This window comes from Neopsephotus bourkii, unplaced genomic scaffold (assembly GCF_033783945.1).
Source record: "Neopsephotus bourkii isolate Nb327-2 ecotype Australia unplaced genomic scaffold, CSIRO-AGI_Nbou_v1 NB_838, whole genome shotgun sequence".
In the NCBI taxonomy this organism is placed as follows: domain Eukaryota; kingdom Metazoa; phylum Chordata; class Aves; order Psittaciformes; family Psittacidae; genus Neopsephotus; species Neopsephotus bourkii.
The window spans coordinates 860,115-886,177 of NW_026901334.1; the positions used below are offsets into that span (position 1 = coordinate 860,115).

The window sequence follows — 26,063 nt, forward strand, 5'->3', positions numbered from 1 at the left end:
CTTTCTAGAGAGCCTTGAAAAACAAAGTGTTCTCAGCAGGACCTGGGCTGCAGAACCTGCTGCTGGGTGACTCAGCACCGTACTCCTGCAGCAGGAGAGGCGCGGGCTGAGCAGGCACCGCATGGCCTGCGCTGCTCTAAATGCCTGCAGAACCATTTCAAACCGCCTGAGCTTGAAAAGAGCAGAGCACCAAGAAGCTCGGGCTGAGGGGGAAAGGATTATCCCCACAGCACCACAACTGCTGCCTTCTGGAACTCCTGGCAGGGCATCACTGCGTGGAAGAGGGGGAATGTTTTAACTCTGGTCAACTGAACCACAACAATCTGCCCTGTACCAAGAGCAGAGGTTGCTAAAGCCCAGCTCCACGGTGCGAGGAACGAAGGGGAGAGCTTTCCAAATGCTTTTTTCCCTTTCCAAATGAAGGGGAGAGCGACAAAGTGCTTGGTTTCAAGGGGGCAAACCCCCTGTGGGCATACATCCAGGGCAGCACACACATGGGGCAAAGCCTGGACCCTGCACGTGTTGGCTCACTGAGGGCTGGAGGAAAATGCCATCAGGTATGAGTGAGTCAACCTGGCTTTATCCAGGCAGCTATTCACAGCCTTCCCCATTCTCATCAGCTCTGAGAACTGCCAGGCTCCCAAAGCAGGCTCCTCTGTGCTAGGCACAGCCCTGCACTGTGCAAGGAGAGGCATGAAGCTCTCAGCCATCACCAAGACATCTCCTGACACACCTGGAATCTGTCCTTTCCTGCCCTCACTATGGGCCAGTTTGACAGTGTTTGTGTCCTGAGGGATACAGAGAAGCATCCAATGGCTTTTGAAAGCCAGGTACAGGTCCCATCAAAATCAGCATCCCCATCTTCAGGTGTGCTGACTTCCTGGACAACTGGTTCAGACCAGAACCTCTCATACACCCTGGGCTGGTGGCAGAACTCATCTCACCCACTTCTGCTCTGCTTTTGTGGGTCTCCATAAAGATACTTCTGCACCTGAGCTTGGAATTCCCTGTTAGCAAGGTTCTTTGTTATTCTGGAGGATGGCATGATCTGATCGGTCATAACACACAAGGCAAACCCTCAACCAAGCCTTTCAAGACCATGCCCATAACTCCTAGCAAACCACATGAGCTCTTTTAGCCAGGTATCAAGTCCCTGTTTCCCTGCCCAGTGTCATCCCAGCCTATCAGGACTCCTCCAACTTAGCTTTAGTTTAATGTTGTTGATATTATTACTATTTTATTGGCTCTTACGGAAGAATTTCATGTTAGAACCTTCTCAGATCACAGAGATTCTAGCAGCAGCAGTGCAATTTGGACACGTTAGAAAAGAGAAAATAAACCAAATAAAAACCAGTGGTGTATAAATCCCTTTTTAATTGCACCTAAAGCCTGAAACTCCAACTCCTATTCACGAAGGAAAAATCCTGTAATTAGTAGTGATTAGCACCTTTTAGTCCTAGGCAGGAGGGAGGTGGGATGGGAACACCTCACTTCAAATCCTATTCCTTCTCTCTTGCTCTTTTTAAAGAGAACAAGCCTTTTTTTTTCCCTTTTCTTTGTTTGTTTTTGTGTTTTTCTTTCTTTCAATAGAGCCTAGGCCTTGGGGGTGTCTTTTGGCTCTTGCTGGCATCACAGTTAGAAGAGCCACGACTGGCCTCTTCAGAAACACATTGTCAACAGTGCAGCATTTCGGAGTGGTACCCTTGATTCTATGGGGAGAGGGGGAGAGACTTGAAGGGGAGAGGGGAGAATACCAGCACTGAGGGTCCGAGCACTGAAATCTCAGCATTTTAAGAAAAAGAGAAGGACAGACAGAGAGAAAGAGAGAGATAGAGAAAGAGAGAGACAGATACTGTGTCAATACTGCACTGGATTTCTCAAAAATCACACAGCTTTAATACCTGTACACTAGGAAAGCCACTCCTTGGGTAGGTTATCGAGTAGTGAGGACTGGTGGGCAGAAGGATATGCATAAACAGGGCAAGGAAGGGCATTCAATTCTGCAAAGGGCAAGAGCACCAAGCACCAATGGTACAACTAACACACTGCAAAAACCCGCCTGTTTCCTACCCCATGTGGTTCAGCCCCTCAGGAGGCACACATGGGAGGACACAGAAGCTGACTGGGGATAAACAGGGAGATGAGAAGAGGGAAAAGAGGCATTTTCAGCTGGAATGTAACTTGTCAGCTTTGTTGTTGCTGTTTACAACAGAGATGCAGCTGCCAGATGTGGCCCAGCAGCCTCCATCAGTCTACCACTGCTGCAGTTCTCTTTGCACACTCCTTCAGAAAGGAGGGTTCTACTGCCTCTGGGCCAGGCTGGTTTTCAATGTGCCTGTATAGCCAGGTAACAAGGGTTAAATGATGGGGAGGAAGAGGGTAAATGGGGAGAGGCAGAGCCATGAGACCCAGGTACCCTTCTGCAGGTGGCTGGGTGCCCTTCCCTCCCGACCCTGCGAGGATGAGGCATTGCCCTCCTTCCTACAAGCTCTGCTGATGGGACACGGCTCAAGCTCAGCTCCCGCACACTGCCTTAGGTATGAGTGGAGGGAAGAGGCTGGTTACCAGTGAGCCAGTTCTGCATCGCTGGGGAAGCCCTTGGGAGCAGGGATCAGGGTTTTTCTTTGTGTGCAGGATGTGGAACAAGGGCCACACCTCCCAGAAATATGTAAGCAGTAACGGGACCCAGGCTCTGCTCTACCTCTTGGATGGACACCCTGGCTTCTTACCATCTTTTCCACTTCCCAGATCCCTCCCTCCCCCCAAAACAAAGGCTTGTCCCAAATAGCAGGGCTTCCATGGACAGGCGTTAGAGCTGTGTGACTCCTTTCCTCCTGGAGGGATTGAGGAGTTCAGTTACCACCGGGTGGGCAGGAACACTGGCTTCTCACAATGCGTTTGGAATCAACTACAGCACAGCATAACCAATCCAAACAGAAACAGGAACTCAAAGAGAAAGCAAAAAACCCAACGGAACAAAACCAATTGAGAAAGTAAAAGAGTAAATCCACTTGAAAAGTAACCAGAATTGGAAAACAAAAAAAAACCCAAAACGATACATTATTTATAGAGAGAAAAAAAGAATTCAGAATTAATTGAAAAAGTGGCATGCAAAGAAGATTGTTACATTCTCCTATCATGCATCAGGCCCAATGTCCAAACGGCAAGGTAACCATGACGACAAAAAAGTGCAAGAACTCAGCAACATTACCAAAGGATGCATAGAGAGGCCCACAATGCAACTCAACTCATCTCCGCGAGACCCGGGAACGGCGGGTCTCGCTCATCTTAAAGATTTCTTGCTTTTTCTTTTTTTTTTTTTTTTTAAATAGTTTTAGGTTTTTTTTTTTTAGTTTATATATTTTTTTAATTTTTTTTTTTCTCTTAAGAATGTAAAAATGTGGGTAAAGAAAGTAAAAAAGAAAAAAACCACACCAACCTTCTCGTAGCTCTGAGGGATGTTAAGGGGGTTTGATGCGGAACACAATGACATGAGGAGAAGAGAAAAATAGGGGAAACACAGAGAGAGTAAAAAAAGGCCTTCTCAAGGCTGTCAGCTGCAAATTGATTGATTCTTTTTGTTTTTTTTCTCTTAACCAAAATGAAAAGAAAGGAAAAATAAAAAGGAAGATAGTAACGACCCTCTTCCCTGCCTTCCTGACGTTCCCCCTCCCATCCACCTAGGGACCTTTTAAGACCAACCACACTCCGTAGAGGCCAGGCTGTGAGCAATCCTGGTTCAGGAGCAGCACCCCGCAGAGGTGCCAACCCCAGCAAGGAATTCTCACATCCGTAAGTGCTTCTGCTCTTTAGAGAAGGGGGAGAGGAACCTGCCCCGGGTAGAGAAGCCCCAACTCAAAGGAGGTCCCAGGTTGGCCACCGCTCCCCCGGCCCCTGCTCCCACCAGCCCCGCGCCCGGCCCTGCTCGTGCTACCTCCACAATGGGACTGAATAAGGCAAAACCAAGAAATAATTCGAAGAAGGAAAGAAAAGCAAACCAAAAAGCAAAAACATTTCCTTGCAATGTTCAAACTTACAACTCCTATCCCAGGTGTTCTATAGAGACAAGCATGTTATGGGAGAAACAAGTCAATTGGAAACACAAGAGTGTTCAGGACTCTTTTAAAACAAAGGGGGAAAAAAAGAAACAGGAAGGAAAATGTGCATGAACTTCCCCTCCCACCAAAGCAAATCCATTTCAGAGATCTGTTACCTTTCCACGATATTAACACACAAGAAACAAGGAATTAAACAGCATGAGAAACACCCAAACCACAGGCCGAGCTCGCTTACACGCTGGTTTCTGCACTCTCTCGGCCGGTTAATGCTGGCTTGCTTTGTCAGGCAGCCTCAGGAACACACGGGTTAACTTGGATAGAAAGAGGGCTATCCACCTGGGCCGCCTCTCAGCCAGGTGTGGAGACAAGCAGCAGCATGGTTACAGCCTTTGTCTCCTGGGTTGTTTCCGAGTGGCCACAAAGGCAGAGGAAATTTAGGAATAAAAGAGTGAAAAATGCACACTTTTTTTTTTTTTTTTCCTGCTTCTCGTTGGGGTTTTTCTTGGGTTTTGTCTTTCAAAAAAGATCCCAAACGGTTCCAGCTAAAGCTGTCTGCAAAGGGTTTAGCCTGGAGTTAGCATCCGATCCGGGCTGACGCTCCCAGCAGCAGAATTTCGGGGCCCAGGCGAGAGGGCAAATTCCAATCGCAATTTTCCAGCTGGCCACAAAAGGCTAATTTAAAACTGGAGCTTGGAAACGTTCACTCTGAAAAGCCTCCTCTCCATGTGCATGTGATTTAGTGAGCGGGAGACACGAGAGAGAGAGAAAGAGAGAGAGAAAGGAGTGCACACAGGAGCATGGCTCTGCATGGGACCGCAGAGTTAACGTGAGTGTAGGTGGGAGGCGCTTCCTCTGCCGATGGGATGGAATGGGAACAGTTTGCTGGGATGTAACTTCCCTTTTTAACTCCCAATGGTAGTTTTGTCTGTTTGTATTGTTAAAAAGAGGGAGAAGGACCAGCCCTGCTCTCTCATTGCCAAAAGGGTTTTGCTGTGGAAAGATATTAAACCAAATCTACACACAAAATAGTACAGATCAGAGAGATTAAAACCAACCAACAAAAGAAGCAGAAAGGCTCTTGCCCCACTGGGTGTGAGAACATCAAGGGGGCAGCAAGCAGCAGCCTGTCCCCCTGTCATCTGTTCCCAAGCTACACGGGTGAAGGGACCTGGCCCTGTGGCAGAGCTCTCTATGCCCAAGGCCAGCATTTGTGCCCAAGGAACCAGTGACAAGTTACTGCTGGCAAAGGGAAAACTGCCTGGGACTTAGGTGAGAAGTGAGAATGCACCCTCCCGTGGCAAGCTGGTGAGACTGGGGGCACTGAGAGCTCAGTGGAGGGGGCTGAGAGGGTCCTCCCCTCCTCTCACACCCACACCAGTAGAACTGAAACCTTCCCACTTCCAGAGAGCAGGGACCTTTGGGGAGAAAGGGGATCGTGGCCTCTGCAGCCAAAGGTGTTCGCTGCCCTCTGGGCTCTGCAGGGCGATGCTGGCAGACTCTTGGGCACACTGCTTTGGGTCACGTTTGATGTGGCTCTCAGGATGGGATCCTGGAAGCAGCTGGGACACAGGAAGGCCATGGGGAGGGAGGTATTTGGCAGCGTGTGAGTGAGCCGGTGTGCTCCCTACCTCTCACATAAAGGTTAGCAGGGGAGGAGTAGCGCACTCCGGCGCTGTTGCTGGCCACGCATTCGTACTTCCCCTGGTCTGTCTCCTCGCTGCTCTCGATCTGGAGGCCACCTGGGAGGAGAGAAGAAGACCGCAGCAAAGACACAATCATCACCTTTTGGTTTGGGCTTGAAGACAGAGCAATAGCCTCAGTGTTTTGCTTTTGTCCTCCCCTTTGGGCTAACAATGGGATGCTCCCTGCGGTTCCTGAGCTCTGGAAGCCCAGAGCCCTCAGCCAACAACAGCTACTGCCTGTGCTCAGTGTTACAGCTGGACACATACTCAGCAGGAGGAGAAAATTGAATATCATACCCCCCCCCCCCCCATTCCAAGTGTTATTCTCCATACTGGAATGATCAGCAAAAGAACCAACTTTTGTGGCTTCCGCAATGCAGGCATTCTGCACCAGAACTCATGGAATCAGCTCCAGTAATCCATATTACCAGGATCCCCAGAAATCCATCAAAAGGCAGCTGACTTTCCCTTCCTTGATTTGAAGCAGTGACTGTAAAAGCAGGAGGCTTTGTCACCCCCTGCCTGGGATCCCTGGGGTATCTTTATCTCTGCTACCTTTGTTTTGTGCCTAAATACCTGCTTCACAGGAAGCCTACAGGAGAGAAGAGTCGGTGTGAAAAGCACTTTACTATTAGTGAATATTCCCAAGGGAAAACCTGTAAATACTGCACTGGAACTTCAAAATTGCCTGGACAAAAGGATTAAGGTTTTTTTCTTAAACCTGTACATCACTGCAGCCTACAAGAACATACCCAGAGTCCCTACTAAACACTCCTGTCAGCAAACATGCAGAGATAGGCAGCATGTAACTACATGGAAGAAAATTGCCTCATTTACCTCAGAAGGCTTCATCCCTGCAAAACTCCAGTGAAAATACATACTACATAAATAATTCAACAGGCTATCAAATGTTTTATGTATTAGGAGTACATGATTATACTACAGATACGGACAGAGCTCGTATGTGCTAAGACTCTTAAACTTCCATCTCTGGAAAATATACCCCTAAATATGAAAACCAAACAATTTCAGCTCGGTGTAATCTTCCTGATAAAATCTTAAGTGAGGAAAGTGCAAATGGTGTCATCGTTGGTTGCAGACACAGCCCCTTCAGGAAGGCAAACCCAATGTGTTCACATGAGGAGGACGTGGAGCAAAGGTTCCTCTGTGGGTGCATGGGTGACAAAGGATGCTGCGTGGGAAGACGTGATGTGTGAGAGGGTTTATGACAGGGATGGGGTGTGACAGTGCCAGCATCCACTGTGCCTCGTAGCTCTCAAAGGCAGAGCAGAGCGAATTAGAACCCAAACCAACCCCACCCAAGCCACTAAAGCAAAGGGAATTCATTTCAGCAGAATCTGTGGCTATTTCAGCATAAGAGGAGTCAGAAAGCAAACAGACTGAAGCTTCCCACTGAGACACCAGCTGAGCACATTTCATACTGAATTACAGCTCGAGCATGCTCTGTCACTGGAAGCTGCATTCTGCTGGAGAGCTGGCCAGTGCACTGCTCTAGAAACTTCTGTTCATTTGGGGGTGCTTCCACTGCTTCCAGACGAATTCTGTGGGCAGCCCATGGGCATCCCTGGTCTGAGAGCACCGAGGGGAGATGAAGCCACTTTGTAGAGCAGGAGCATACACGAGCATGAGCTGCAGGCAGGCAGCTTCGCCAGGGGAAAAAGGACTCACCCCTTTCATCTTCACTGCTGCAACTTTGCTGGTGAATGCAGTGGTTGCAGGGACACTGCAGAGGGGTCAGTGAGTTTTCAGCACTTGTCAGGAGCCCACAGAGATGATGTGTGAACAAGTAAATCCCACCTACAGCACCTCCTTTTGCTTTTACCAGCAGAGCACTAGGGACTTCTAAATTTGCACGTGTAGATAAAACCAAAGCAGCTCTTCCAAGGGGTGCACACCCAATCCCTTCTGGCTTTCTGTGACCACTTGAGGTCTAGTATCTTTTTAGCTCCATTAAAGAGACAACGCAGAAGCTACTTACCATGGGTATCTTTCCCAGAGAAACCTAGGGGTAGGAGAGTGGGGAGGAAGGGGAAGGAAGGCTCTGAAGCCAAACAAATGAGTACACATTGATGGTAAGTGTTGAAGATCTGAGTGAGCAAAGGACTGGGAAACTTCCAGCAGCATCGGTGGCTCGGGAGCACTTTGCACCAACCAAGAGCAGGTCCTAAGCGTTTCCCAAGCTTTGATAGCATTTAATGCTCAAGATAAACTTCAGTCCTTCACAGTCCTGGAGAGATTAGCTCTTAAAACTCTGCCATAAATCTGAGGCAGCACAGCCTGAGATGTTATTAGAATAACAGTATCAGTATTACCAAGTGCACCCAGCAAACAAAAAAGGACATTATAACCATGTATAAAATAAAGACAGGTATAACAAAGATCCAGAGGTGAAGCAGGACAGGAAAACAGAACAACACCACCACCAAGAATCTGTACTGAGCACAGGTCAATGAAGCAGGAACTGAGTGGAGAGAAGTGTTTGGAGAGTGGGTGAGTGAGTGAGCTGGGGATCTTACCTCGGATCGGTGTACCTTCTGCAAAGGAAACAAAGAGAGTGAGTGAAACGACTGTCAACGCCAACCACCGGCACTGCCCGTGGGAAAAGGACCTGAGTCAAGGAAGACAGCTCCCAGTAGGAAACTTCCTGCTCTACCTCATCTGACATGATAGGGACAGACTGAAGAGGGCTCGCTCGGGGTATTTAAAGCAGTCCAATTGAGCTGGCTCTTCACAGAGCCTCCATGGCACTTGGCTGGAAAACTCTTAAGCCTGGTTCCATTTTGGTGCTAAGCATGCCAAGCTCTCAGTTAACATTAGTGTTTGCTACTCGCAGAACATAGGATGAACCTGCATTTATCTTTATCACTCCTGGAGAAAAGGGCTGGCATTATGACCGTGTGAGCCCAGACAGGGAAACGGATATCCAGGGACCTCGCAACATTAAGAATTGCAGGTTTGATCCCCCCTTTGCTAACAAATTCCCAGTTCCAGACTTTAGTTACTGGCACAGATGTGTGAGGAGTGCAATGCTTGCCCTTATCAGGACACTCAGCTCTCCTTCAGTGGTTCCTCACAGACACTGAAGCCAGATGCTCTGCTCTGAAGAAGGCCATGCTACTGCTCAAGTGAAAGGGCTGCTTCATGCAACTGCTCAGGAAGCCTCCCTAGAGCCAGTGCAGGAGGGGTTGTGTGGGGGGAGAAGAGCCCTGCTACACTTTGGACTGCATCTCCCCTGGGTTATTTCATTCAACCCCCTCCAGTTGTGTCTCGTTGCCTAACATAAGTCTCCCACTGAGGCAGGTCTCAGAGATGAGAGGAGGTGACACCGGAGCTGGTGAACCAGCCGCAGGCAGTGGTAAAATCACTGTCCCCCCAGTCTGACGTCCTGAGGTTGCAACCATCTTCCTTTGAAAACCCGGCAGGTCCTTTTGCTCACAGTGGCATTCAAAGTTGTCACACAGCTTATCAAAGAGGGGGGGTCACTTGGCTGGTTTTTACCCCAATCCTGAGAACAGGGCAGATCCCGCACTTCCAAGTCTTGCCTCTTAGAAGGGAGCAATGCAGGAGCTTCTCTGCACTGGTAACAGTGCTGTCACTCTGCAGCACCTCCCAGCTGGGCATGGTGCATGGTAGATACCAGCCTTATGCTGGTCTCTCCCCCAGCAGCATCATTACCCCGCTTTACAGACGGGGAAACGGAGGCAGAGGTGAAGCAACTTGCCCAAGGTCACAGGGGGAAGCCTGGCAGAGGCAAGAACAGGAGCAAAACCTCCTGCATGCCAATCTTCTGCCTCAGCCATCAGAAAACTCCTTCCCTCCTTATCCTTCTTGTGCTGCGGTTCAATCCTCCATTTTCAGGATAGAAGGTAAAAAGATGTAGATGCTGATTACAGGTCACCTTTATTTTTCAAAGGAGGTGAGGGAAGAGAGGTATTATAGTGTTAGGGTATTAGATTCTAGTTATACTCAGCTTCTAGTTAAGAGGTTAGGTTATTTGCTAGAGAAAAGTTAGCATCTAGTTAGGGTTAGGAACTAGCTAAGGTTAATAAAGCAGGCTGGTTAGGTGTCAGGACAAAGGCTGGAGAGGCAGCACTTGGAAGAGGTGTGGGGAGCGTGTATTTGGGCAGATCTCCACACAGGAGACGGCAGGAAGGTTTTAAAAAGCAAGAGAAAGAGAGAAAGCAGCAAAGGGTTATAGATCAACTCAGTCGAAAGACAAACAGCCTCAGATACACCCTTCTGTCTCAGAACGGAGTGAAAATCTGCCATCTGTGGCACAAATCTGGAACAAGGCTAATGGGAGGAGGGGAGAGGAGGGGAGCAGACCCCAGCATCACCCACTGCTAGGAAGCTTCTTTGGCCTTGCCTAAGCCTGGCAATTTCCTGCAAAGGTTCACTCTAATTGACAGGAGAAACACGCTGGAGGTTCGAGCTGTGTAAGCACAGACACAACAGCAGCCATTGCCTTCTCGTGTCACTGTTCATTAGTTATCCCCTGTTCCCTCTAAGCATCAGCGATGCCCCTGGAAATAGGCTGTCAGCAGCTCTTGGAGACAGACTGTCTCTTGGAGAGCCAGGGAAGCCAAGCAACGCCACCTTGGTCCTTCCAGCTCTAACTCTGGCACCCAGGACACAGAGGTGAGGAGCAAACTGTGTTTTGCAGGATACCCAACACCAGGGATGGAGGGGACACAATTTGAATCCGAATGAGATCAAGTCACTTGCAAGGAAAGCACAGCAGTTTGAATGGTGGCAGAGACACAGATGGTAGATTTTCACTGTTGGAGTTTCACATCTAACCAGCTTCATGTTCAATAGAGGGGCAGCAGGATGGTGCTAGAAGAGGACATGAAATAATCATTCTGAAGAACCCTGGCAGGTCCTGTGAGACTTGGTACAGGGTTGTGGTGGTGGAGGGGAGCTGCTTGCCTGGGGTCCCAATGGCAGGAGCAAATGCATGAGGATAACCACTGGCCAGAGCAGAAGAACTAAAGCAGGAAGAACTCACAGTGGAGATGCTGCCTTTCCGAGTGAAAAGCTGGCTTTGAGATGTCACATGCAAATACTCATGTTGCCTTGCACAGCCTCTCAGGAGCAAGAGATGTGCTTATTCAGGGCAAACCTGGAGGCTGCATGAGCCCAGATGGCCAACCGAGCAGTCAGCAGCAGAGGCAAAAGGCAGCTTAAAGGACAATCCACTGGATTCTAAAGGACCAAGATGGTGCCAGGTAGACTACCACGTGCAGGTGTCCCCTGCTGCCACAGAGGATGGGACCTGCTCTTCCCCAGCCTTTCCTGACGTCCCCCCCCACCAAGCTGCCTATGGATGCTTCAAGCCTTGAAAACGGAGAGGAACCAGTCCCCATTGCCATGGTGATGACAGGCAACACATCCCCACCTTCTGTTAGGCCACGTGTGAGAACATGTGTGTGCTGTGCTCCTCTCCCCGGGCCTGCCTGCAGGGAGCTTTCTATTCCAAACAAGTGAGCAATCACCCAGGGTCCTGTGCAGTTTTACAGGGCTGGATCCTGCCTGGCAGCTGCGACTGCCACATCTCCAGTAACAAAGGGGCCTTGGCACAGGGAGGGAACGCGATGCGAGTCCTGCAGGAGGCTCCTGCTCCTCGAGGGATGGAGATGGTCTTGGGGGGGGAACGGGGCCAGCCACGATGTTCCTTTTCCCTTGCTCAAACCTTTCCCATAGCTCCTGACCTGTGATTTACAGCTTCAATTTGAACATGCTGCCCTCACCTCTCCCTTCTGAGAGCACCAATAACCCTGTTAGATGTGAAACTCCAAGACCTCCTGCAGGTGTGAACACAATTATCACAGTTCCAGGGTACAAGCTATTGTGTACTTGGGGAATTCCAGGACAACTGTTGCTAACAGACCAAAAACCATCTATCCAATGTTAGGAGGGTCACATTTAGCTGTTATCTCTTTACACAGATATATTAATCAGGATGATTATTATTCTTTCTGTAGCCTGCAATACCCCTGCAGAAATTCATTAAGAGGGCAGAGTATCCTTACTCAAAGAGTTAGTACAAGAAATGCATAGCATGCCTCTCAAGAAGCTGTTACAAAGGAATTAGTTGAAAGGGCAAGGGTTACAAATCTGCACATCAGCAGGTGTGGGGGTTTTTGGTTTGATTTTTTTTGGGTTTTAACTGAACAAACTTACCAAAAGTCTCTGAATGTTAAAAAAGGTGAGGGGGGAAAAAAGGAAAGAGAAGTTTGTTATAGGCAGTTATTTAGAGAACAAAAGACACACACAAGACAAAAGGTTTTTGTGTTCCTCTGATGGGAGAAGGTGGCTGGAGGCTGCCTCCCTTATCCCCCCTAGGTGGCACGGCTGAGCAAAGGACATTGGGCTTCTGCTCCACATGTCCTGAGACTGCTTGCATCGGGTTAAGCAGAACACCCAACTCCCTTCCACCACCAAGATCACTTAAACTCTTAAGACAACCTGGGTCTCTAAAACTGAGCTGTTCATGTATGTCTAAGGGAAGGCAGAGGCTCTTCCCACCCTCCTCTGACTGACAGTTCTGCTTCTCTGTCAGTCAAAACCCTCAAGTATTAAAAGATTTCAAATTGCTTGGAAATTCTATCTGGAAAGGAGAAATACTGGCTAGAGAAAAGGCACTGTGGTTAATGACACAGCGGCTCCATTATACTGGTGACCCAGTAACACACCCCCAGGATGATGGCAATATAATGACCACGGTCTCAGAGGTCCACAAGAACCAAATGTGGCCACAGTTACCCGGTTCTGCAGAGCTCTGTGTATGCCATTTCACTGGTACCTTTTAATGAGCTCATTTGCATGTTTGCCACTAACTCGTATACTGGCATCAAGTCAGCTCTTAACACCCTCCATCATAAAGCAGTGTAAGTGCTGTCTCAATGGCTTCATCTCCAGGGTTACTGTCCCCTCCTGTCTCAGCCTGTCCCAGCCTCCATCAGGGAGCAATGCACAGAGAAGTCCTCAGAGACAACACAGTTGCTGGCTTCCGTGCTAAATCTGTTAGTACAAAGTGCAGTGATGAAGCTGTGATTTAGTACCAGGGTCACTCCTCCTCCCTGCACTCCTACTGTTAATCCCCAAGAGGATGGGCCGGAATCGTACTGATGAGCTGTAGGTGAAAGACACTGCAGCTTATTAGCAGTGTCCTGAAGCATCCAGTGCCCTAATGTGTGCTAGTGCCACACTTCTGGCGGCAAAGTTTGTTTTCTGGAGAGATAAATGTATTAAATTCAGTTCTGACTTCAGCAGGACTCCAATCAGCAGCACCCACACAGGCATCACACTGCCCATCACATTCAGGTCAGACACACACACCTCAAGCTGCTCTGCCTTGGTCTTGAAACAACTCCTTTCCACTGACTAAAATACTAACGCAGTCCAGATGGCCCTGATGTGAATGTGTTTTACCCTGGCACAGGCCTCTGCATCATAGGATATGCAAGTTTGAAAGGCCCTAAAAGCAGATGAAGTCAGAGAGCTCCTAAGTCCAGGAATCTGAACTCCCTCTCACACAAGCAACAGGCTTCCACTGCTAAGGCTGACACAGATGCTTCAGGATTTCACCAGTTTACTCATTCAAAGCAGCTGTAAATGAGATTAATTCTCAGCAGGTATCTTCTGATTTACCAGAAAAGCCAGGAGTTCACTCTGAGGCTAACCAACACACTGGAATGAAAACACAGCGCTCGGGTGGCTTGAAGGGAAACAGCAGATCAAACCCAGTTAAAGAGTAGAAAGGCATTCTAGCAAGATGATGAATGTATTAAAACTAATCTGCTTGTGCATTACTCACACTTCAGATGATGGGCACGGAGCATGATATAATGCTAGTTTACCTCTCATTATTTATGCTGAGTGATTTGTTTGATTTGCATTTGCCTCAGCTGTTAGGATAAAACAGAGAGGTCAACCTCATCTGCGTCTGCAGGATTCACCAACCCCATTCAACAAAGCAGTTTAAGTATCTGCTTGTAAGTTTGCTTCACTGAGTAAGGATGTGGTTATGCAGGTGAATAAAAGTGAGCTGGAACGACACTGAATCGTTTCCTCTGGTGCCTCACAGAACTAAAAATCATTATATGGAACCTTTGCCAAGCAGGGCAAGAGGAAAACCAGATGGTGACACTCTGATGCTCAGCTCCAGTGTTATGGTGCAGAGCTGGTTTCTTCGGAGCTGGCAGAGGTCTGGGCAGAAGCAGTTGGCTCTCCCCTGACCAGATGACTTGTAAAATGTCTACTATGAACAGAGCAGCCCCACTTGCTTCACCAGAGCCCCTGCTCTCCTTTTGCCTACAACAATGCCATTCTTCCGCCAAGGAACTCTTGAAGATGCTCCCTTTCTTTGCTAAAGGAATGTTCTGAGTAGCTGCAGTGACCCTGGTGCGTGCGAGGTCCAACCACAGAGACACATCTTCTTTAGGCTGGGCCAAAGGCCTCAGTCCAAGGAGTACGTGAAAAGGATTCCTTCTCAGGTTAGTTTGTGTCAAACGCTCAAACTTCCAAAGCTTGTTTCACCTCTGCAGCTAGGAATGGAAGTGCTTTCTCAGGATTATGCCAAACTAAACACCCCTGTGCCCTCCTTGCATGCACACACACACACACACACACACACAGAGTGAACGGGCAGATCTGACACGTACAGAAGCATCTCCTGAAAAGTGAGTATTGAGAGCTGTCACCGGGACACACACACGAAACAACAAACAGAAACCAAACAAGAGAGACAGATGGACAAGCAGATGGGGAAGATGGAAAACTGACAAGAGCCACGGAGCTGGGGTACATCTGTTCATGGAGATCTGCTCCATGGAGCACCAAGGGTCATTCCAGAATGCTCACAACTGCTCTCCAGCGATGACTGCAGGGACTTGATGCCCGAGAGATCCTGCAAGAGGTCTTCAACGCCAGCTTTGGGAGGCTCAGTTTACAGCAACAGGCTCGTGTTTTGACAGTAAGAGGTTGCCTGAGTTGTGGAACCTACCCCAGGTGTGTGTGGCCTACAGAGCCATGTCTGCCATAGCAGCTGGTTCTCCCAACACAAAGATAAGGTAATGCCCCAATCCAAACCAGTAACACCCATGTCTCTCAGCCCTCTCTTCTGCTTCAGAAACCTCTGAGCAGTCTTTTCACATCTGTCTCTAGATCCCAATTTCTCCAGTCTCACACAGAGACCTTACCTGATCTCAGTTGTTTTATCCTCCCATTGCTTGCACTGGGGTCCACGGGCAGGAAATCTTTAAACCAAGTGATCTCTGGGTCTGGGTTCCCACTGGCTGCACAGAGCATCGTGGCTGTTCGTGTCCGCTCCACCACTTTCAGCTGGGGCCCCATATCAATGTTTGGGAAGCCAGGAGGTAACTGGTCCTCTGGTGGTAGAGAGCAAAGGAAGAGTGGTTAAATGCACCCTGGGAATCAGGGCAGTTGATGGAGCTCAGTGGGACACACTGAAGAAAGCATCAGGCAGCCTTGGTGCCTGTGCACTGCAATTTAAAACAAGGCAACAGTAAATGGTCCATAGATGGTTTGTGAAAATGCATTACAGAGTAAAATTCACCAGTTTATCCATTCTGTGGAACTAATCTAGCGTCCTGCATGAAGATTCTGTATTTAAATGCATACTCTTAAAACCCTCTGGGGCATGGGAGCAGTCACATCAAAGTTGCTCCAGGTCTTGCACTGAATCCCTTGGTCAGGGAAGTGACACTTATGGCAAAGAGCCCTGCACCACAGAGTCACGTTTAAAAGGAGGGTTCATCTTCCCCCTCCAAACCCCAGCGTAGGAAACAAACTGCACAAGAGGAATAATGGCAGTGACTGTGTGAGGAGGCTGTGGTTTTTAGCTTTATTCATTCAGATACTGCCCTAGAAGAAGAGGGATGTGGCACCAGCACCTAGAAAGCAGGCTCCACTGAGCTTCCTGCTTCCTCTCAATCTTGCCTTTGCCTTCACTAACGAGGGTGAGGAGGGCAATCCTAGCCCGTGCTGCCTGATTTGTGGTAACTAATACAAAACCCCAGTGCTTCCCCCATAATCTCTGTCACAACCTCTTAACTCCTGGGGAACAGAGCTGTCTGACACTGCTACTGCTCAGGAACATGCCGTTTCCCCCTCACAAAATCAGCCTTTGAAGGAGGGCAGCTTGGAGGGAGGATACTGGCACCAGGGTGAGACTTGATAGGGATTCTCTGTCATTGCAAATGAAGCATGTGGAGGAATCGCAGCCCCAGGAATCTATGGCATTGAATCCATCCCCCAAAGCAGGTGAGGGAACAGAAGGGAAAGAAGAGAGGATTTAAAAAGGGCAGGAGCTTTAAAAAAGTAACATACATCACCATCAGCTCTCAGTGAAAGCAAGAGGAGCTCTCACAGCAGCAGCAGACATGGTGATAACCCCTGCCTTGGTCGGGACACATCCCTCCCCACTGCAGCCACAACCAGAGCGCACTCCCTTCTGCTGGCACATTCGGTATTGGAAGGAATGGAGCCAAACTGGGTATGGCTGAGCCCACAGAGGGTGCAAGAAGGGAGAAGTGGCCTTGCTATGGTTATGGTGGGTGCTTCTTCCTCTAAGAGCAAAGCAGAGCTGCCAGATCCCAGCACTGCTCTCCACAAGCTCCAAACACACACGCCTTGGGTAAGAGATACTACCCGCTGTTGTGCCTCACACTCGACTCCTACAAAGCTATGAAATCATGAAGGCAGAGCTAAAGGTTTCTGCGGTGCTCTGATACTCGAGGCCAAGAAACTCTTGCCCAATGCTGTTATTAGCAGTGCACAGCTACTGCAGAGAAGAAAAGGGTTTAAATGCCTCAATTGTGTGTTTAAAAATGCGCATTGTTTCCTTCCTCTGACCACTGCTGGAGCGTTCTAAAGGATCTATTGTGACTCACTGGAGAGTGAAATGTATTAACCACATCTCTCCTCATATATCAAAGGAATCTGACCACCAACAAAACCACGGAGCATTTTATAACTGTTAAAGTAATACAGACCCAGTATGGACAATAAATGTCGTCGTTTCAGTGCATCTGAAGCCCTTCTAAACCAGGCTATTGCATTCTAAATGATGAACAGCTTTAACCAGGCACTGAACCAAACCTTTGGGCTCTCAGTTCACCAGGCTCTGCTTGGGCATCATAAGAGCCTCCAAACAGTGTGTGATCCTGCAGATCCCAGGTACTGCAAACCCCTGGCCCCTCCATGAGTGAGCCTGGGACAGAGGGAGCCTGGGAATTGCTTCCAGCTTCCAGCCAGGCAGGCTTTTAACGTCCTCTCTTCCCTCCTGCTCTTTAACCAGGCGGTGGTGTGCTGTGAAGGAGCTGTGGAGCTGCTGCCGCATTGGCTGCAGATGACATCATTATTGATTCCTGCCTTCATCCTGCTCCCTGGTGCTGCTGCTCCACCTGGCTCAAACCCCCGGCCTCTAATTTCATCAGCCAGTTAATCCACAGAGAGAATAACCCTCTGGACTGGCGGGGTGTCTGCGTGCACGTGGGTTCTGGGGGGGAGGCCTGCTACAACTATTCTTCCTGAGTGTTTCTAATTAAACAAAAATGTTAATCTTGCAGCACAATGTGCAGAATTCCTCTGAGTTTAATTAAAACAACTGCGACTCGAGGCGTGATCAGATTTGAGGATCAGACCAGGGGAGGACGCATCTCCGAACATCACATACTGCACTGATTCAAGGGCTCACATTTCCTTCCTGCCAGGGGAGTGAAACTGCTTTCATCCCCTAACTAGATTCCCTGTAGTAATGCAATTACAGCCTCAGCTCAGCCCCCGTAAGACATGCACACAAGTGCCCTGCCACCCTCCCCATCAATCCCCAACCACCACCCCATCAAACCTGTGACCAAATAAATAAATAAGGAACAGCTTGGGTTGTGAGTTCTCCTTCTAAAAGCAGCCCAGGCAACCGCAAGAACAAAAGAAACAAGGCACAAGCTGAAGATGCTTCAAGGGCACATCTGGCCAGCTGCCTGCTGCTCACTATCATGTTAGTTCACGCGGGCAGATGTTTTCACATGTTGCCCTTGCCATATTAACAGAGCACCCCAAACACCTTGTTCACACCTGCTCTTAGACGGAGGTGCTTAAAGACACCCCTGATGAAAAGCTGATGCATTACCTCAAGGCCACTGAACAAAGCAGAGTGAGAAAGAACAGAGGGAGGCAGAGAGAGAAGAGGACTTCAGTGCTCATCTATAATAAATCCTACCAGAGGATGTGCCTCGAACCAAGCTGGGCGCATGCGCTGGCACACACGGGGTCACACACTGCACTTGCTGCCTCCCGGGTGCTCTGGAAGGTGGCAGCTCTGTGGTTACCTAATTGGCTGTGCTGGAAATGTGGATGATGAGGAAAGATAAAGCGGGTGGTGCTGCTGCTCTTCACCCCACAGGGTGTGCACAGATGTTTAATAATGGAGAGGAGAAGCAGTGAGTGAGCATTATGGGCGCTCTATGTATTGAATGCAGAAAGCCACAATGAGGATGCTGCTCAAGTGAGGAAGAGGAGTCATTTTTTGCTCTTTGAAGACATGTGGCCCAGCTCATGGATGCTGTCAGGTCTCTAAGCAGTCAACTAGCCTTGCTTCAGGGTGGAGGAACCAAGAACACAGAGATGAAGCAGCTTGAGTGACAGGAGTTTTAAGCTGAATCAGGATCAAAATCCAGCACTCCTGGAATTTATTCCTGTTCTTTTCATTAACTTCATGAACACTCACAGCTGTCCCCTCCCCAGAAGGCATCCTGGCATTATGTGCCTTGGGAAATTACAAGTTCTTTCCATCACTGCATATGTACCTGCGTCTTAGCTAACTGTTACTTCGCAGCCAAAGACAATGCTAATACATGGAGGAGTCTCAGTAAATGCTCTGCTGAGTCCATTCATTCTGATCTGGAAGTTTTATTATGAAAACAGAAATAGCCTAACAATGTTAGTGAAAATCTGCAGCCTTATAAACAATAAAACATGCTTAGATCTGTGTGATGGACCTCGCAACAGTGGAGGCAATCCAGTGTCTTCCCTGGCTAACGTCTCCCTAGATACCCTCCTTAGAAAGGCATCTGAGGTAACATCACTCTGACATTATCCACAAGCTGCACATCTGAGCTGCTTCCAACGCTGCCTGATTTCCAGGTCACTACAAGAAAAGCAAAACAAGTCAAGTTTGAAGCAAGACTGCCAAGAACTTGTCAAGTGGCAAGGTCACATTTCCGAGGGGCCGGCTGCTCTCGAAGATGCGCTGCTGGGGGGCCCCATGCTTTCTCTGAGCATCGAGAACTGATTTATCTTTAGCTCTTGCTGATCTAAAGCCAACCATTACGAAAAGCCCCAACCAAACAGCAGGGATCTGGCTAGAACTTTAGACATGCCCACACCAGATCTCCTCGTGGAGTAGGAGATGTGTGAGGAAAAACACAGGCCAGAATTGGTAAGAGAAATGTATGACCGCTTCCTAAAGAGACATCAACAGAGAAAAACTACAAAAAGCACTTTCAGAAGTCTGCCCATAGCAGCCTGAATCATGCTCTGGTACCAAGTACCACAGCCCTTGCATGTCTGATAGCTCCCCTCAGTTTTCTAGAGCACAGTAATCCTCAGGAAAAGACAGCATCATCCAGCACGCAGTGAGCATCAGATCAGGGCACAGTGAGTTTTGTTCCATTACATTTAACTGGACCAAGCACTGTTTTTTATGGGATCATGCTGCATTTATTACTGACTCTTAAAGGGAGACTCCATGGAACTGTCTCTATTGGCTTCAACAGAGCAAAGCACCAAACTAGTCTGGCCTCTGCCTGAACCCCAGTTTGCGCCTCCCAGCAGCAGAGGCAGTGCAGGCAGAAAGCTGAGGCAAAGCTCCCCTGTCCCCTCAGCTGGAGCCAGCATGGGCCAGCCCTTCACAGCACGAGGATCTCTGTCTCAGGCTACTAAACAAGAGAAAGGATGATCTGTACAGAGGAAGCAGCAATGATAATAAATACGTGATCTTTGCTGGGAGCGTGGAGCTCACAGAATGGTACCAACTGGGAGCTGGGTGCCTGTGCCAAGCCGCTTCCTTCATGCCTAAGTTATAATGAAAAATGACAGCAGCTGGAGTCAACAATAACTGGAAAATGCTTCCCAAAACCACTTTCCTTCCTTCTCTTCGGGCTCTGCAGCAATCAGGTTTGCAGGCACTACATCCAGCCAGCTGTGGAAAGAACAGCGAGTCTCCACAGCCCTATCAAAACTCAAATCCCTTGAGAAGCAGAGCAGGAAGGACAAACAAGCCAGAGGAGCTGCTGTTGAGAGACTCTGTGTGAGTTGAATGATGTCCATCACAAGCTCTGCTTCCCAGAAGCTCCCCAAGGTTTCCTCTCCTGCAGCTTCCTGTTTTTAAGTGAATGCACGTGGATTTCTATGCGGGTCTGATCCAGGAGTAGTCATGTACATAAGCAAAAAGGGGTTTACTCTCAATCCCTCCAGCAGCTGCATCTACAATGTATTATTCATGTATTAGCAAGAACAGATATGTTCTTGTCTGTTCATGAGACTGTTCTGCACTGAGGTTGAGGATATCCTGTAACTGCCCATGAACGTGTACAGCGTGAAGGCACACATATCTGGGTCTAACTGTGATCACAACAGCAAAGCCACCAGGCTGCAGCATGACTGCAAAGCCCACCCTGCTGACTATGGAAGGGCACAGGCCCAGCTTTCCCTGCTCCACAGTGCGCCAAGGGAACAGCTTCCACAAATGACAGCTCACATTCCTCTCCGAGCTGTGGAACAGCCCCCATCTTTATGCTAAGCATGAGTCCTGAAAGTGAGAGGAGACGGGAAGGAGGAGGAGGCCTTGCAAGGAAAGACAGAGAAAAGACAAACAGGAGAGTGGGAGAAAGCAGAAGGGGAGGAAAGGAGAGGAAGAGATGCCAGAATGCTAACTTTGTGGAGCTTAGGGGATTTGTGCTTGGTCCTTTCAACCTTCCTAGCACTTAAAAGTATGGATAAAGAGGAGACAATCTTTGCTGTGGAAAAGCTAAGGCAAGATTAAGGATGGACTAACTCCAGCTGAGCAGGCAAGGGGAGGGTATGCTATACAAACTGCTTCCTTGATGCTCTTCAACAGCATCTTGGCCAAGCCCTGCAGCTGGTCACTGCTCCCCAACATTCCATGAAGCAGGTAACCTTGCTGCTCTTGCACAGTCCCTTCACCAAGCTACCAAACAAGGCAAACAGCATAGGAATGCTTGTGTAACCGGGAGCAGAGCATGCAGTCATCATGTTGTGGTGGGATCAGCAAAGTGCGTAATTAGTCAGGTGGTGGGGAGATGCAGCTCCTGTCCTGTCATCTGCCTCTTCAGCTGACGTGGCTGATGCTGACACCGGAAGGAAGGGCTGCAAAAAGACACGTGCAAAGAACCTTGCTCCCTAAGGACAAGCACTGAGCTCAGCTCCTCCTTTCCCACAGATTGCAGCTTTCTTCTGGTGGAAAGTGCCTTAAAAACGCTGTGAGAATCCAAGGGATTTGTAAGGGCTGCAGCTGGAGGAAAACCTTCTCCTCTGCCACTGCCTGCAGCTAAATTCAAGGGGTAGAAACTTTGGAGTATGACTGCAGGGCACTTCTCCCAAACTGTCTCAGCTCCCAAGGAATACACAGGAGTAAGTGTGAAGAATAAGGCTCCCAGCCCTCTGCAGTACCTTCAGCTAGACACACTCTTGTCATCAAGCACTGTTCCAATCTCCTGACAGATCCATCCCACCACGTACTGCTAACAGAAGGTTAAATGCCACGCCAGGCAAAGGAGCTACACAAAGATTTAAGTGCACCTACACAAATCTGTCAGGCATGACTGGACCACGGGCCCACATGCTCAAAGGCAGCCAGCATCCTGACAAGACAGAACCTGCCGGGTGGGCAGCAGAAGGGATATTCCCTGCTACAAGGGGAGGTCAAGGGCTTTGCCATGTGCTCTTTATGTCTGGTCTTTATTTACTGCTGTACGTTGGGGATTTGCAGACAAATTTCACCCTGCACTATGAAGGACGTGCTCAGTGTCTGTTCAAACAAAAGGATTTGAGATGCTCTTGGAGAGAACCCTGAAGAAAAAGCAACTGGCACAGATGCAGAGCTTCCTTATGCGGATCACACACTTCCTGGAGCACCCAAACCTGTTGTTAGCCATGCTCGCTGCAGAAATAATGGCTCCTACTGCAAGTACCATGGCTTTTCTACAGCCCCTTCTGCTGCTGGCTTCATCAAGAGCCAGTGTTCCCAAGCTGGGCTCCCTTCAGGAGCTCTCAGGCAGGTATCCACCACAGCCCTCTTGCCTAGGGCACCTGCATTGCCCTGTATTTGAACAGAGGACCTCACGCATCTTCTCCCCTAAAATGGGTTAGTTTTAGCAAGCAGCCCAGCTGAGTGCTTCACACAATGCTGCTGCCCATCTCCAGGGTAAGAACAGCAAACCCCCAGATGCATCCACAGCACCAGCAGATTGTTCCCTCTCCCATATCAAGTGCAGGGAGCATACTTCAAACAGATGACATGAAGGAAGCATCCATGTCAGCATCCCCTATAGGGGAGAGAAGTGAGAAAAGAACCAGAACAGAAATGAAGAGGGGAGCTGTTTTCTTGGTGAGAGCATGAGCAAAGGACCTCTGGAAAGGGGGAAGATGCCCAGAAGGGCAAAACAGGTATCTTGCTCAAGAGAAGAGGCTGGCACTGATAACAACTGCACAAAAGCCTCTGCAGATGCATACTCAACCTCAGCTCATTAAGTGAACCTTGGTGAAGGTTTCCTAGGGTGCATGGATGAGTGGTGCCACATTTCTGAGGAGGATGATGGGGAGGTTTTGGTGCTGCTTATAAACCTGGGGAAGACATTTTTACTGGAGGGGAGGGAAGATCATAGATCCATTGGATAATTCAGGTTGGAAGGAACCTCAGCCCATCATCCAGTCAAACCTCCTCAAGTGGTCCAGTTTTAGCTTTGTTTCTTACACAGGGATTTTACTCTGCAAGAGCAAAACAGACCTGACAGTTCAAACAAAGCAAAACAAGGGGGACCTGTGCCTTGGCCATGCATTTTTTAACAGCCTTCCCACTGCTAGGAAGGAACAGAGAGGCTGGAGGCTCCCTCTCCCCTGTGACACTGACTCGTGGCAGGCGGCGTGCTCTTACCTCGGAGGACGGTGAGCTTGGCATGGACGGTGACCTCCCCGTGAGGGTTCTGAGCAACACACTCGTAAATGTTCTCATCCCGGGGAGTGCGGAGGGGCTGGATCCTCAGAACAGCACCTGCACTTTCATCAAATTCAATTGTCTGGGGGATAAAGGGGAAGGGAGACACACAGTGAGCCTCTCTGCCTGGCGACTGGAAGGTTTGTTCCTGCTCCGAAAGGAGGCACAAGCATTTATAGAAGCACACACACTCACAAACACACTTCAGCAGCTGCCTTGCAATCCCCTACACATAGCTGACATGGTCAACTTGTCTCTCCACTGACCTCGAGGTGACAAGAGAACTGACACATGCCAAACCCTGTCTCTGACCCCCTGAAAGTACTATATACATCCCCAACACTTTGAAAGAGGGAGCCATGGTGATGGTGTGTGTGGGGTGGGTGTTCAGAGCACAACTGCGACGGAGGAGGAGGAAGCAGAGCAAGTGAAAACAAAATAAAGATGAACCCCCGCCTTGTTCCTCCATCTGCATGGGCAGCTGACACCACAAAGCTCCTCTCAGCACACAGCTGCCGGGCAGGGCTGAGCCCCACAGCAAATTCCACACCATGACCTCCTGGTCCTTGTTCCTCCACTCTCATTTCTATCTAAACAATGCCAATTGCTTGGCTCTGGTTGCCAGCAACTGCAGCGTTACTCCAGGCTGTCCCAGGGTTAAAATAATGAGCCCCGGATGAGTCTGAAAGGTGCACTTACAGAGCTGAAGGGCCATCAGCTTACTTGGGGTTTCTTAGGGAAGGAAGAAGGCAGCTTTATATTATGTCCCAGGAGGGGAAAAGAAACAACAAGAACTTCAATAAGGTAAGTGAGCCAAGATTCCCTTGCTCTGGAACAAGCCCAGCTATTGACATGGCCAAGAGCCTGCATTTCACTCCTGCTGCTGTTAAAACTCCTCCCCTTTATTATCAGGCCTGAGGACGGCCAAAGAAGAGCACTAGCTGCTTTGTGTCAGTCTCTCCCTCTTTAGACTTCAAGGGCATCTCTTACCTCAAACCTCTGAGAGTTCACTTTCTTCCCTTTCTTGTTCCAGGTGACACGTGGCTTTGGGTCTCCAGTCGCTTGGCAGACAAAGGAGGCCACCCCTCCTGACACACCAATTTGGTCCACAGGTTTCTTAATGAACACAGGGGGACCTTTAAGAGAAAAAAGAAATTCTCATCACTGGCACAAGGAAAACCAAATTCGACTAAACCCTGTTTGTAATTAATAGTTGTGTTATCACTGCCATTCTCTAATGATCCCAGATGAAATGAGACCTCTTGGCCTGATAGGAAACAACAGCCTGTATCTCCATTTTACATATGAAGAAGCTACAGCGCAACATGATTACAACAAAGAGATTTCAATGCAGTGATGTTGCAAAGTTTCTTTTGCTTCTGAAAAGAGGACTTTTAAACTGTTTTAGCACTCTGTCCTTGCAAAGTCCAACTAATGATCACCACCAAAAGCTGGTGAACCTGAAAACACAGAATTGTGCTCCCCAAATCCTAGCAGATGACCACAACATCAAGGAATGAGGGACATTTATAGGAACATACCTAATCCAGGGGTAAAAGATGAGATAAATGGTGTAGGAACTTGGCTTTAGGATATGAAACCTCCTTGGCTTGTAGTACCTCTGTTTTCATCTGCAAGCGCTTCCTCTGCCCCTCACTGGTACATGTACACAGCAACAGATAAGCCATCCTTTGGAACGGGACACAGCCCAACAGACAGAAGCTGTGATCGTTTCAAACCAATCCAGTTGTCAAGACCAAGAGCACAGCAGCCAAGTCTGCAGTCAGCTCCTGCAGTTCCCCCTTCCCCTCTCCTCATCTGACAAAAACAAGGGATTCACGCTGCTGAGGAAGCCAGAAGCTCTTCAAACTCCTCTCATAACCAGATGCTCCAAGCTGTGGTGGTGCCTGAACACACTCAGAGCCCGGGCTCTGGTTTAGGCAGCCTGGACCTGCCACCGACTTCCATCCATGTCTGCCTGCCTCCAAAAGCTCGGAGGAGAGAGGATGCTGGGATGGGCTTTCTGACCAAGGGCCTCCTTGTGATAGGAAGATGAGGCCAGACGTGTCTGTGCTGAACCTGTATTGCCTCCATCCTCCACGCTCCAACCTGCCTTCTCTGCACAGTTTCCTCTCATCTAGTTAGTTGGGAATTGATTGAAATATTGAAATGACGAGGCCACAGCTGTGTTCAAATAAAATCACTCAGATCATAAAGTTGCCGTCTGTTATTCTTGAGAAAAGCAGAGCACGTGACTCTGAAACGTGCTTATTTAGATGTGCAGGCTCCCAGCCTGCAGAACAAGATGGAAAGAGCGTACCACAGAGCTCCAGAAGAGGGCAAATGGCAGCTAGAGACAAGTCTCCAGGGTCTTTTAGGGGTCGAAAGATAAAAGGAAGCATGCTCCCCTTCCCTGCCCGGTGCGGCCAGCAGGATATAAATAAAAGCCACTGAGCAAGCTCACGTGATGCAATCAGGCATTTGTTTCCATGCTGGAGGTAAATACAATTCGCTGGAGCTGTTTATGGCCCCCCCAATGCTGTGTGTACAAAGCACCAGCTTTATAAATACCCCAGTCTATATTTAGAGGTCAGCCGTCTTTGCCATGCTACCGCTAAAGGTTACCAAGCAAGTCCTGCTGGAGGTAACGGCACCGGGGAATCATCGGAGGAAGGCAAACCCAAAACCTTGCTTCAGGCTGAAATACAAACGCTCCCTCTGCCAGCAACCTGACTTCCTTCCTCTCTTCTCCTCAGCTCAATATCTGAAGAGGTTGCGGAAGTCAATTCCGAAGGTACAGGCGAAAACAGGCAGGGCTTTTAAGAACACTTTATTGATGCAAGTTCATTTCCTAAAATAAAAGCCCCTAATAATCCTTAATGTCACATATACATTTAAATGAGTGCGTGCAGGATGATGAGAGCGCAGCTGAGGAGGAAAATCAGGTTCTATTTCTGTCCTGAAGAAAGGGACGGTGCTCCAAAATAAAACAGCCTGCTTGGAGGCACTGCTCAGCAGCCCTTTGCGGGGAGCTCCATGGGC

The 26,063-nt window shown here is 48.8% G+C and overlaps 1 protein-coding gene across 1 annotated transcript in view; it reads right to left on the minus strand.

Moving 5' to 3' along the window:
* Positions 1-26,063, minus strand: part of PTPRS (protein tyrosine phosphatase receptor type S) — a 135,548-nt gene that overhangs the window by 50,899 nt on the left and 58,586 nt on the right. The window contains exons 3-7 of the mRNA XM_061355854.1: positions 24,012-24,157; positions 22,962-23,103; positions 14,965-15,153; positions 5,687-5,797; positions 3,440-3,451 (exon numbers count right to left, since the gene is read on the minus strand). Coding sequence (XP_061211838.1) covers positions 3,440-3,451; positions 5,687-5,797; positions 14,965-15,153; positions 22,962-23,103; positions 24,012-24,157 — 600 coding nt within the window. The remainder of the gene's footprint in view (positions 1-3,439; positions 3,452-5,686; positions 5,798-14,964; positions 15,154-22,961; positions 23,104-24,011; positions 24,158-26,063) is intronic.